General features: G+C 60.5%; 1 protein-coding gene across 6 annotated transcripts in view; it reads left to right on the top strand.

Annotated features, from left to right (window-relative positions):
* The first annotated feature begins 6,509 nt into the window (after positions 1–6,509).
* Positions 6,510–12,921, top strand: part of PTK2B (protein tyrosine kinase 2 beta) — a 30,517-nt gene continuing 24,105 nt past the window's right edge. For 2 of the 6 annotated variants that reach the window (XM_083828625.1, XM_083828627.1), the window contains exon 1: positions 8,709–9,050. In XM_083828625.1, coding sequence (XP_083684751.1) covers positions 8,753–9,050 — 298 coding nt within the window. In that variant the 5' untranslated portion in view covers positions 8,709–8,752. Of the gene's footprint in view, positions 6,641–6,839; positions 6,907–7,268; positions 8,687–8,708; positions 9,051–12,921 lie in introns of those variants that run through there. The other 4 variants (XM_083828631.1, XM_083828628.1, XM_083828629.1 and 1 more) reach the window with 4 other exon arrangements.

Raw genomic sequence — 12,921 nt, forward strand, 5'->3', positions numbered from 1 at the left:
TGGAAGAGCTCATTGATCTCAAACGGCAGGTATACATAATGCACACCAGGTAAACATGAGAATCCTGTAACCGAATGGCCTGTCCCAAATCGCAAGTGGTAGTACTGGCTACGTGGCCGTAAAGCCAGGAAGGCGTTGCCCCTAGGATGGAAGGGAGCTTGCACCCTGGGGGCAATAATTCCAAATGTAACTAATATTGAAGACCCACAGGCAGAATTGAAAAGCCAAAGCCCCTTGAGACCACACGCAGAATTAAGAGGACTCCAGATAATCCTCTAGTAAAAAGAAACAGGGCATTTCACAGTTTTGCAAGGTGGTTTTTACCTTGGTTAGGGGTGAATGAATTGGAAAAAGGTATTGTAAATATCTCAGCTATAATTGAAGAACTGGAAAATAACACTCTGGATGCAGTCAAGGCACTACAAAAGGAGGTAACAAGTTTGCAAAAATAGTACTCCAGAACTGAATGATATTAGATTTATTACTAACCTCACAAGGAGGAGCCTGCACTGTAATTAATGCTAGTTGCTGTATGTATGTAGATCAAATGGGCCGAATTCGACTGATCTCAAAAATATTTGGAAAAAAAAAAACAAAAACAAGATCCTACATAGAGTGGCTCAAGATGACACTTCCTGGGGATTTAGAAACATTTGGGAGAAACTAACATCGTGGTTACCTGAATGGAATTGGCTCAAATAACTATTTGTTAGTATTATAATACTAATGGCATTGTATATTTGTCATCCCTCGTGACATCTGAAGAAGAATATTGCACCTTAATGTTGGAAAAACTCAAGAGTGGGGTATGTGAAGAGGAGCAAAGACAACAATAGGAGTAAGAAAAGAAGAGGAGGGAATTGTGAGGAACAAAGTTGTGTTTTTGCAATAGAAGGTTTTTTTGCACTCGAAAATTCCACTAACCTTGCATATTCAAAAGTGATTGTGCAGCATAGCAGTGGGGAGTATGTGAAGCAGATAAGGGGAAAGTCCCCCTGTCCCAAAATAAGGAGGATAGCTAAGAAAAACAGGATGAGCAGTACGAAATCAGGAAAAACAAAAATCACGAGCCCTCTAGTCACAAGAGAAGAAGGAAAAAAGAGGAAAAGGAGAAATTAACAGTTGGTCAAATAAAATTGTACACATATGGCATAGAAGGGCATCGAGTAGATTGTGAACCTGTAGTACTCAGCCAGTGAGGAAACGGGAGAAATCAGGTGTCGGGTAATAGGGAATATAAGGTTAGGATAAACGTTTACTGTGCGCTCCTGCTTGCAGGACGCCTGCCATTGCACTTGTGAATAAGATAGCTTCACAGAAGATCCTCTCTGAGAAAATTATTGAGATTTTTCTTACAGGACCCTTTTGCCTCCTGAGGCAGTGACCGGCACCCTTGGGGGAGCTCAGCACCCTGCTGCAGCGGGAAGGGGAGCAAGAGCTGGGGCTGCATTGCTGGAGCCGTGGGAGCGCTCCCCAAATGCTCCTTGAAGGGACATTGAGAAACAGAGCCCTGGGGCTGTGCAAGGGGCCAGCCCTGTCCTGCTCTGCCCTCCCTGGGGCACTGGCAGAGGCAGGAAGGCATCCAGCAGCACAAGCATCTTCCCAGGGCCACCAACCCAGCACGGGTGCTGGCTGGCCACCCCTGGGGCTCACAGCCAGGTCAGGCAGACAGGCCGGAGAAAAGGGCTGATAGGAGCCTCAAGAAGTTCAATAAGAAGCGCAGGGTCCTGCCCCTGGGGAGGAACAAGCCCAGCACCAACACCTGCTGGGGGCAGCCGGCTGGAAGCAGCCTGGCAGAGAAGGGCCTGGGGTCCTGGTGGGCACCGAGCTGAACAGGAGCCAGCAAAGGGCCCTCGCCACAAAGAGGGCTGCTGCTCTGTTGGGCTGCACTGGGCAAAGTGTTGCCAGCAGGTCAAGGGAGGACAGGTATTGAGGAGTGAGGGGAAAAGTGGGGAATGGCGAAGGCTGGGGGCCGGGGAGGAGGTGGGTTAGGAGTGTGGGGGGGGGCGTTGGCCAGGGCGACCCTCCCAGAATCCTGTCTGTGCTCTGGGCACTGCCCAGTGCCGAGGGAAAGGCCCGGGTGAGGCAGAAGAGAGCTCAGCCCCAGAGGAGGAGCAGCCACGGCAGCACCCACAGCAGAGCCCCCTTCCAGCTCCAGCCATGCTGGCTGTCCTCCCCTCAGCCAGGACAAGATGGCCACCAAGGCAGCCCATAAAATGCCTGCCAGGGTGTCTCCTCTACCCCACAAAAAGGCAACCCGTTGGTGTGGCCAGGAGTTTTAATCGAGAAACCCTTGACACAAGTTGTCCTGACTTGCTTCCTCTCCTTTCCGAGCGGGTGCCGAGCTCTCTGGTGTCTCCTGCGGGCCCTGCTTGCTCCCAGTGCTCCTCCGCACTCTGTCCTCCATCTTGCCCCAGGACTGCTGGAGGCAGTGCACCCTGCTGCCCTTCCTCAGGCCCTTGTCCTCACGGTGGCCCTCTTCCTCTACAGCATGCCGGGCTAGATGGTCAAGAAGCTCCTGGGGTCATGAAGCATGGGGGCAGCCAGCCCCTAGCCCAGCACCACCACCTGCCCCAACCCCGTGCCCTTCTCCTGCCCGAGGCCTCACAGCAGCCTCGGGGGACATCTCACTGCTGCTGGTCCTGCTCTACTGCATTTGTCTATGGATGCCATTCTTGGCTCCACTCAGATAAATGAGTGTGGAGGAAGGCTGGGCATCTTTCCCCTGGGCTAGTAGCAGTGACCAGCTGGCTGCTGCGGGGCACTCAGGCTGGGGGTGGCAGACTCTTTTGCCCACTGGGGCAGAAACTGGCACCCTTGGGGGAGCTCAGCACCCTGCGACAGCAGGAGGGGGAGCAAGAGCTGGGGCTGCATTGCTGGAGCTATGGGAGCGCTCCCCAAATGATCCTTGAAGGGACACTGAGAAACGGAGCCCTGGGGAGCAGCCTGGAAGCAGCCTGGCAGAGAAGGGCCTGGGGTCCCGGTGGGCACCGAGCTGAACAGGAGCCAGCAAAGGGCCCTGGCCACAAAGAGGGCTGCTGCTCTGTTGGGCTGCACTGGGCAAAGTGCAGGTCAAGGGAGGGGATCCTTCCTCAGCACCGGTGAGGCCACGTCTGCAGTACTGGGACCAGGTCTGGACTCCCCAGGTAGATATCTGCTAACACAGAGACAGAAGAAAATGCCTTCCAGCCTGGGAACTGCCCACCTGAAAACCTGGTCTGGGAACCAGAAACTGCCTTGGAAAGGCACAGCGTGCACCCAGGAACTTTGAGCAGCCTGAGATACTGAAAAGAAGGGCAGCAACAAGGAACTGAAACAGCAATGCTTCATCTGGAAAAGACAAAAACATCGAAGAAAGCAGGAATCGGTGACTGCTGTTGGCTGTTTCAGCTGGAAGAACCGGAGAGCGATGTGGGGAAAGCAGAAGCTGCCGGAGCGGACAGGACGCAGCCCCACCGCCCGGCCGTGCGGGCAGAGCACCCAACAGAGCAGCGCCCGCCAGTGCTGAGGTGCAGGGACCCGCGCCCTCTCGTGTCTCTGTGGCACAGAGGACTTGTTTTGCGCCCCAAAAAGCCTCTCCCCGAGCCCTTCCCGTGCTGCACGAACTTTGCCTTTTCCCGCGGGGTTCCCTACAGAAACCCAGCCTGGCTGGGGAAGCCCGGCTGACCCCGAGCCCCGGGAAGCCGATCGATATCGGCGCGGGGCTTTGTCCTTGTCGTGCTGGGCCCCGCTGGGTCTGAACTGGTCCATTGCTGAGGTCGGCTTGATCGCGCTCTGTACCGGTGACATTTTGAATGTATGTGCACACGTGTACAGATAAGTAAGCTATCGTCAGTATATTTGCAACTATACTAGTGGTAAGTTCCTGTAGTGTTATATATTATACTATAAAATATGTTATAAATAACGCTTACAATACATTGTGTGTTGTATATCATATATTGTATATTTTATATTGTATATTGTATACTATATATCATATATATGATATATATATTACATTCATATATCACAAATCATATATCATACATCATATGTATTATATATTATACATTATATACTATATATGTTATGTATCATATGTTATATATCATATATATCATATATTAACAGTGGTACGTTCCTGTATATTAATATATATATACTTTATATATATACACACTTGCTACTATACTGTTGATTGCTGCTACTATTGACAATATACATCTATCTATGTATAATTGCTTTCTTGGCAATAATTCATAATGGCTCGATACACATTTGTTTTATTAATTATATGTACACTTGCTAGTGGTGGTTGGCAGTAATCTGTAATCAGGTAGGGAAATTTAGGGAATAAAGCCTCGGTGTCTGTGTATCACGGACCCCTGTGAATCCGCAGCCGTGATCTCCATGCACCTGCAGGCCAGAAGGAGAGGGAGCGGGTCAGGACAACTCGCATCAAGGTTTCTCAAATAAAACTCCCATCATGAGCTCATTTCTCAAATAAAACCACGCTCGTGAGCTGCCATGGCGATTTTTATGGCCAGCTCAGAGCCCAGCCCCACGGGGACCTGAGTGCCCTCCTGAACCTCGCTGTGCACAGGCGTTGCCCCACATGTGTCCCCAGATGTGGGACAACCACACAGCAGAAATACATCCTCCGTCAGGGAGTGCAGCACCCACCGGACCACCTCAGTCCCAAACCAGGACCTCAGCTGACGTGTGACCCCACTCAGCCCGTGCCTGCGGAGCCTGTCCTCCCGTGCCCAGCCCAGCCCTCCTGCCTTGGGACCACCGTGATGGGCTCACCCAGCCCCGCAGAGCTGAGATCCTGCAGGGGCTTGGAGCAACCCCAGAGCCCTTCCCCGACACCCCCTTTACTCCCGGCTCCTATCGCACCCAGCCCCTTGGCAGGAGAGAGGACCCGCAGCCGGGAGAGCTGCCTGTAGCCGACTCCGGCAGGGAGCTTCGATTCCCTGGGAAGGCAGCGCCACTCCCGCCTTCAAGAAGGGCAAGAAATGGAATCAGAGCCCTGTCGGGCCCCCAGCTCCTGGGTGCGGGGTCTGGGGGACGTCCTGGTGGCCCTGGCGGCAGCCCCCCCACTCCTGGCCTCCTCCTTTCTCCATGGTAACAGCGGACTCAAAATCCATGGCAACCCCATGGCAACAGCACGGGGATGCCACCGGTTCCGCAGCCAAAGGCGAGCGGATGCCCGGGGCCACCACGGAGCTCCGTTCCTCCAGGTTTCATGGCCACCACCCTCCCCACCCCTGCTGTCGTGAGCACCGGTGGCTCCGGGTGGAGAAGGGGTTGTCCCGCAGTCACGAGGTGGCCGGACGCAGTCACCTCGGCCTCCTCCGTCGCTGGGCTGGGGGGGCAGGCCCCCCGCCCGGCACTGCTCTGCCTCCCCAGGGCTGCGTCGGCTGCAGGCGGGGCGTCGTGTCCTACCTGGCCCCCAGGGACCCCCTTTCTGAGGGCGGTTATTTTTCCCCTGGGGTGGGAGCCGGGAGTAACCAAAAGGCACCCCCCCAAAGTGGGTTGGGGGCTGCTCCGAGGCCCGGCAGGATCTCAGCTCTGCAGGGCTGGCTGGACCCAAGGCCGCATCCCGAGGCACCAGCAGTGAGAGCTGGGCTGGGCTGGGCTGGGGAGGAGACCCGGGGTCTGTAGGCACAGGCTGAGTGGGGTCAATGAGCAGGAATATGTCAGCAGATAAATTGTGGAGGACCCTGCAGGCTTTGGGGACAGCCCAGCCCTCCCTCCCCGCTGCCTGCCTGGCCCCTTTGTGGGGGTAGTGGGGGAAAAATGCTGGTCAGAGCTCTGGAAGAAGAGCAGATCTAGCCTCATTTGGGGCCCTTTCCTTGCTAATTCCTTCATCCTTTTCTAAGTTTGAGGGCCTGACACTGCTGCTGCCAAGGGCTGAGGAGAGATGGGGTGCTGGTGGGGGGCACCCGCACTGGGGGAAATGGGGCCCCCACGCTGCTGACTGGAGCAGCTACGCTCCTATTGGGGTGCATCACTCACTAGCACAACATTTATCCCAGCTCCCAGTGACACCCCCTCCAAAAACACCCCGGTGTCACCAACCTTGTGACCCCGTTGTCACCCCGTGCCAGCCCTGCTGGGGTGTCCCTGTCACCGAGCGCTGCCAAGGAGCCGGCTTTCGGGGGCGACGCGGGGGTGTCAGCGCTGGGCCCGCCCCGCAGCAGCCTCCCGCCCTTGCTCCTGCTGCTCTCGGAGCACCGGGGACTGGGATTTTTCATCCCCGAAAAGCAAAACCGAGGCCGGGTTTCAAAGTCAGTGATGCGGATGGCTGCTTTCCTGGGACTCGCTTCAGGTGGCGGCCTGGGGAAGCCCGGAGGGTATTTCTCCGGCTCAGGTTGGCCGTCCTGAAGATGGCAGCAATAACATGCAGCAGCCGTGCAGCGGCTCCGAGCGAGTGGGGACCGCTGCATCCCACCCTCCTGCTCGAAGGACACCCCCAGCCGCCTCTCCTGGCAGCATCTCCCCACTTCTGCCTGGCTCCGGCGCGACGCAACTTCTTCTGCTCCTCTCTGGTGTCCCCAGCACGGCAAAACATCTGCTGGAGGCCCTGGAGCCGCCGCCGGTGTCCTCCTCCGGCACCCAGACCCTCCGGCACCGTCCCTGCTCCCTGGCGAAAGTAAGTCGGTGCCTTTTGGCCTCGAGCAGCCCCGTGCTGGGATGCTCGAAGCCGTGCCGAAGCACCGCTCCCTAGTGATGGGAGAGGTGCTATTAATAAATCCTGTCAGATTTTATCGCTTCCCTCTGTGCCAATGAAGAGGGTGGTTTGGGGAAGGGGGGGGGAGGCGGGGGGAAACCTGTTTCTCTCAAGCATTTCTTAGCTACGAGCTCGCCCTCGGTGCAGGAGCATGGGATGGCTCAGCAGGCTGTTAAACCAGCTCTCCTGTAAGTCTCGGGGCTGAAGCCGGTGTCGGAGGCGCATGGGGGGGTGGAGGGTGTTCATTTTTGGCAGGGATCAGCAGGACAAAAGCGTGGCCCTGCTCCCTGGGGGCCGTGCTGCCCGGGGCACGGCAGCAGCTTCGCAGTGTCCCTCCCAAACTTGCGAGGAGCCCAGGCACCTCCTCAGGAGGGCATGGGGAGGGAAAGGTGTGCGGGGGGCTGCTGCACCTCTCCACGGAGCCGTGGCAGCGAGCAGAGGGGCTCCTGGAGCCGGTGGTCTCTGCTCCCCCCCCCCTCCCCCAAGCTGCCCCCCCCAGCAGGGGGCACCTATTGCCCACCGCGCTCCCCCCTGCCCTTTGCCGGAGATGGGGCGTGCGGAGGTAGCTGCAGGGCTTTGATGGCATTTAGGCATTGAAATAGCTTGGCTGGCAAGTGGAGAGTGGGCGCAGGCTGTCAGCGCTGCTCCGCGCGCGTGGGAGAGCCGCCGCGGGAGCTCTGGGCACCACCGGGGGCTGGGCTGGGCTGGGCAGAGGGTGACGGTGGCCGCCCCGTGTTCATCCCCACCGCTCCTGTCCCCCGCGGTGCCCAGAAGCCGTCTGGCCCCTGTGGCTCCTTCCCCCATCCCTCGGGGTGCGAGGAGGTCCTGCTGCCCTCTGCGCCCGGCTGCGGGGATGCTCCGGCTGTGTTCGGCGCATGCAGCGAGGGGGCTGTGCTCGGGTTGTGCCCCGTACCGCGGGCATCGCGCCTCGGGGGTGAGCTTGGGGCAGCAGGGGCGGAGTGAGCTGAGCCGAGGAGGAAGGGATTGGAAAGAGATGGTGGCGAGAGAGCTGTCACCGAACGCCTCTTCCCAAGGCGGGGGACGCCCACGCAGGAAGGGACCCCGCCGGACCCCACCGTGCCCGGCCACGGGGCTGCGTGATGGGGTGCAGCCGCTGATGTGCAGCTCAGCAGGGACCTGCTGAGGTCAGGGGATCTCCGGGATGGGCAGAGGACCCCCGGGAGGCCACGGCTCCCCCGGACCCTGCTGGCAGTGGGGCTGGGTGGCCTCAGCAGTGATGGGGAGCGGGGGCTGCGCCACCCCGACGCAACCCTCCTCCCCACGGCACGAACCAGCCGCAGAGCTAGATAACCCACGGGGAAGAGGAATCACGAAGGGAAACTGCCGTGGGGCAGGATGCTGGCCGGGGGGGGCCTTCCCAGGAAGAGCCCGTTAGCCCACGAAACCTGCGGGGCTGCAGCAGATGCAGCTTGTGGCTCTGCCGTGCCCGCAGTCTGCAGCGCCGGCGGCAGAAGGGAAGACGCCTGCCCGGGCTTAGGGGAAGTGCCCCGCTGCGGCTTCGCCCCGCCGCTTCCCCCATCCTGCTCCGCTTCACGGCTGTGCCCGCACGGCACCCCACCGCCACGACCATGGCAGTCCCATAGCTGCTTGGTGGGGGGGCTCGGGGTGACCCCTCCTCCTCCTCCAGCTCTTCCTCGGCTCCTCGGTGTCCAAACCCGGCCGAGGTTAATTTTCGGCATTGCTCCGGGGCCTGGGGGCAGTTCTGCAGGCGGCAGGCCCCGCTGTCCGCCCGTGGAGGGGGTCCTCGGTGAGCGAATGTTCAGGGGGGCCTGGTGCACTCCCCAGGCGGGGAGGTGCCTTGGGGCGGTGGCGGTGCCGGACCCTACCCCGCACCCCCGGACGTTGGCACAGCGGCTCTTGCACCATCCTCCTTCCTGCCTCGACCCTTGCGCAGCGCCGGGGCGTCCCGCCGGGGCTCCATGGGGGCAGCCTGCCAGCCCTTCCCAGGTAGGAGCGGGGGAGCGGGACCAGCCCCAAACGCCGGCCTTCCGGGCTCCGTGCCCAAATTCCCGGATGGGACCTGCCCCGACCCGCTCCGTGGGGCCTGGAGGGGTGGCTGGGTGGGCAGGTGAGGGATCCCGCGGCCTTCCTCGCCTGCTGCCTCCTCTTCCTCCCCGGCGGCGTCGCCGCGGCTCCCGCCGGCCCCGGCGAGCCCTATCCGGAAGCAGGCGGCGGGGAGGAGTGGTTTCAGCACCGGTACCAGCCCGCGGGACACGCACCCGCCCGGGCAGCCCTCCTGCTGGCGAGGCTGCCGAGCTGCCCGCGGGGCCGGCCCGGGCGAAGGCGTCCCCCTCCGCGCCCTTCCGCCAAGGTGAGCGCCGCCGCTCGCTTTCGGGGCGCCGGGCGAAGAAGCGGGGGGGACGCGGGGAGCCGAGGGAAGGAAGCTGGAGCGGGGCCGTTGCTCGTCCGTGCCGGGGGTGCTGGGGAAAAGCTGGGCCGTGGCATGCGCCGGGCGGCGGGGCGGGAGGTGCCGCTCTGCTATCTGCTGCCAGCTCACTGTTTGCCCAAGGGCAGGGCGGCTTCTCCCGGCGAGCCTCGAGAGGAGCAAGGGGGGAAGCCCGGGGACGGGAGTGTTGCGGTGCGAGGGGCTGATGCAACACCCCCGTGCTCGCAAGGTGCCGGCGGGCCTGAGCCCCGCTCTGCTTTGGGTGCCTCTCGTTGCAGTTTCTTTTTCCCCAGTGGGCCGGGGATGTGTCACCCAAGCAGGACACGCTGCTCCTCCGAAGCCAGCCCCGTCCGGGTGATGCAGGGAGTGAATCTGCCCGCGTCCCCTGGGCGGGAAGGGTGTCCCCAGGGCCAGGTGCCCTGCGGCTGGGGTGGGGAAGGGCACAGCGGGCTCGGGGTTGGGCTGGGACTGCCCGGAGGAGGTGGCAGAGCGGCGGTGAAATGGAGCAGCCGGGGAAGGCCGGGCACTTCAGCCACTTGGACGAGGCTCTGGTGTTACGGCGGGGAGGCGGGGACGGCTCAGCACTGGTCATATAGCCACTGTGAGGGTCCTCCTGCCCCCATCTTGACCCCAGACCACCCAATGCAGGGGCATTTCTAGGGCAAAATGTCCACAGGGCCCTGCAATCTGCTGGGGGGGATCCTTTACGTGTCCCTCCTCACCCTCCTCCTGCTGAAGGAGAGCCCTGGGGAAGGGTGATGGGGGGGCTTGGAGAGGAGCAGGGACAGCCCAGGACTGGCCCCGTTCTCACCCATAGCTCCTGCAGCCCGTCTGCACGGCATGGCAGTGCACCTCCTGGCACAGCATCCAGCCCGGGCGCCTGCCTGCTGCTGCTCCTCTGTGCCATAGGTGCACGGGATGAGCTGCAGGGGTCAGGTTTTTGGAGAGCCACGAGTGCCGGGACAGGAGAGGAAGGCGCACGGAGCTGGGGATGTCCCACGGGGGACGCATGGGGCAGCGGTGCCGTGCGGGGGCACCCACGCAGGCTTCACGGCACGGCTCTGAAGGCCAGGCAGGGATGCACGCACAGCCCGTGGTGTTGGTGTGTGCGCGTGGCAGACGCAGGCTCAGCCTCGCTGGCGGTGTCTTGCACACGCTGGTGTGAAACCCAAGACACACACGTAGTGCGAGGGCGCGTGCGGGTCCGGCGTGCGGGGGCACAAGTGCCGCTGTCCCCAGGCTCTGCGTTTCCATGCCTTCGTGCTCAGCTGCTGTTAATGTTCAGCGTTTAGGCTCTTTCAGGCGGTGGGGGCTGGGGAGGCAACATCTGAATCATTTTGCTTTTTCCCTGGCACAGTTATTACTCACGAGGAGTAGATGGAGACGTGAACCTTCCCTGCGAAGCCTTCTTGCATTCCTGAATGCAAGCGTGCATACGCAGGTCTCCTCCTCCGCTGAGGCAGCCTGGGGAGCAGGAAGGGTAAAACCTAGGATGCTTGGCACAAAAATCACAGGGAGACATTTCCCTGGGGAAATTTGGGGGCAAAATTTGTTTATTTTCCATAGGAAAAATCCTTCCCAGGGGTGACTACCTCTCTGGCTTGGCCATCTCTCTGCCGCCCCATGGGGCGGGGGCATCATGGCAAGGCCTCCGAGCTCTGTTTGGGGAAGCAGCTTCAAAGGGGAACAGGAACACGTCGTGTTCGAAACGCAGCTCCTGTGAGCCGGGGAAACCCCACAGCATTCAGCCATGTTTTTCACTTTGGGGCAGCGCAAATGCTTCGTGTTATAGAAGTCCCAAAGTGCTTCCAGCACAACTCTGCTTCCCACAGGGAAAACCCTGTGGCCTCATCCAGAGGGAGACTTCTCGTGGGCTCCCCGTGCAGCCACTGGAAAAACACAGCCGCTGGCTGGGCATGATTCATGTCATCCCGGGACGCGAGCTGTGGCCTAGAAGTGTCCGCTTCCCCTGGGTGAAAAAGTTGCTGGGCGATGCTGTGCCCCGTGGAGGTGGCTTCCAGGGCGGTTACCAGCATTGTGTGCCCCGTTAGGAGATGCAGGAGAGCTCTGCTTCCTCCCTGCCCTCATCCCTCCCCGCAGGGCTTCCCAGCGCTCGTCCTGCCTCGCTCCCCGTGCCGCCCACGCAGCACCAGCCCCGGCGCCTTGCTCGCGCAGCTTCCATCGACTCCCGTTTCAGCACGAGAGCTGCCACGGCCAGGAGCTTCCAGGGTGAGCTGGCCCCCGCCTCGCTTCCTGGGCCTCTCTGTCTCCGAGCCGGGGCACGCTGCTGCTCACCTGCCGCACTGCACATCCGCCACGCTGCACACCCACCGCAACGCACAGCCACCACAATGCACAGCACCACAATGCACAGCCACCACAACGCACCCCCAGCCTGCTGCACGCCCTGCCACGCTGCACACCCACCCTGCTGCACGCCCGCCCCACTGTGCAACCACGCCGTTGCACCCCTAGCACGCCCACCACCTTGCACACCTAGCGCCCTGCACCCCTCTCCACGCTGCACCCTCCTCTCTCCCTGCTCGGCACCTCCCCGTCCAGCAGACGTCCGTTCCCTACGTGCAGGGGCCTGTTCCTTTTTTCGGGGCACGCAAGCAGGCTGTGACTGTCCCTGAGGTTTTCCCTGCCCCGGCTGAAGCCGGGCTGATGCTGTTGGTGCTGCTGAGTTACAGCTGGCAAGGGCTGGGGGCTGGATGGGGGGCTGGGGGGGGCAGGTCGGGGCCCCCTCCGCAGTGACCCACAGCACCCAGAGCCGAGGCAGCAGCAGGGCCCTAGCAGAGGAGGAGGAGGAGGAAGGGGGGGGGGGATTTCCTGCAGCTCCTTCTGCCACTGCAGCCAGAGGCGAAATACCTGCGCCTGTCCCCACGGCCGGTTCCAGCCACAGGAGAGCGGCTGCGAGGGGAATTTCCACCTGGCAGGAGCTGGGGCCTTCTGCTGCCTGTTGTTATCTCCAGAGGCTGAAGCACCGAGGGATTTCAGATGGGAAATCCCCCCCCCCCCCGCTTCCCAGGCCCTTCCCCTCGCAGAGATAGCAAAGGGCGCGCAGCCACAGGAATGCAGCGCCGCTGCCCACAGGCGACGTGGGAGCATCGCTGCCCCCCCCGTTTGGCAAAGCAAGAGCACTTCTGCCCCCCGTTTTACACAGTGAGAGCATTGCTCCCTCCGTTTTACAGAGAGAGCATCGCTGCCCCAGCCGTGGTGCTCAGAGACGGGGGGGGGAGGGCAGAAAGAAGCTGCCCCCATCCCGCAGGAGCTGTGCCGCTGGGCACGGGGGGCATTCGGGGCGCAGGAGGCCGGGTGCCCGCGGTGCCTCCCGGAGCACCGCCAGGGAGACATTTAATTGAGGGCGGACGAGGAAAACCTTGAGTTTAAAACCTAGGGGCCGTGCACTGCGGGTCTGCTGGAAGAGTTTAAAAATCTCCCGGTTCAGGGGAGTTAAAGGCGAATAAACGTCGCGTTGTCCCTGCGCTGGTGTCCACAGAGCGATGGGGGGCAAACAGTGGGAGGCACCCCTGGGGGTCGTTCAGCTTATTTCACTTTTTAAATGGCCTTTAAAATTTTATCTATTTATTTACTTTTAACAAAAAGGTTGGAAACTTTGTAAAGGGTAAAAACTTTGAGCTCTGGGGAGATCTTGTCCTGCATAGGCCTCTGCAGCAGCGTGCCAGCGCGCACTGAAATGACTGATGACAGTAAAATAAAATGCTTAATTAAATTACAGAAATTAATTTCCCCCAATCTCAGCTGAATTCCCCCGAGGAACGCAAACTTCCCC

Source organism: Anser anser, assembly GCF_964211835.1.
Source record: "Anser anser genome assembly, chromosome: 3".
Lineage (NCBI taxonomy): Eukaryota > Metazoa > Chordata > Aves > Anseriformes > Anatidae > Anser > Anser anser.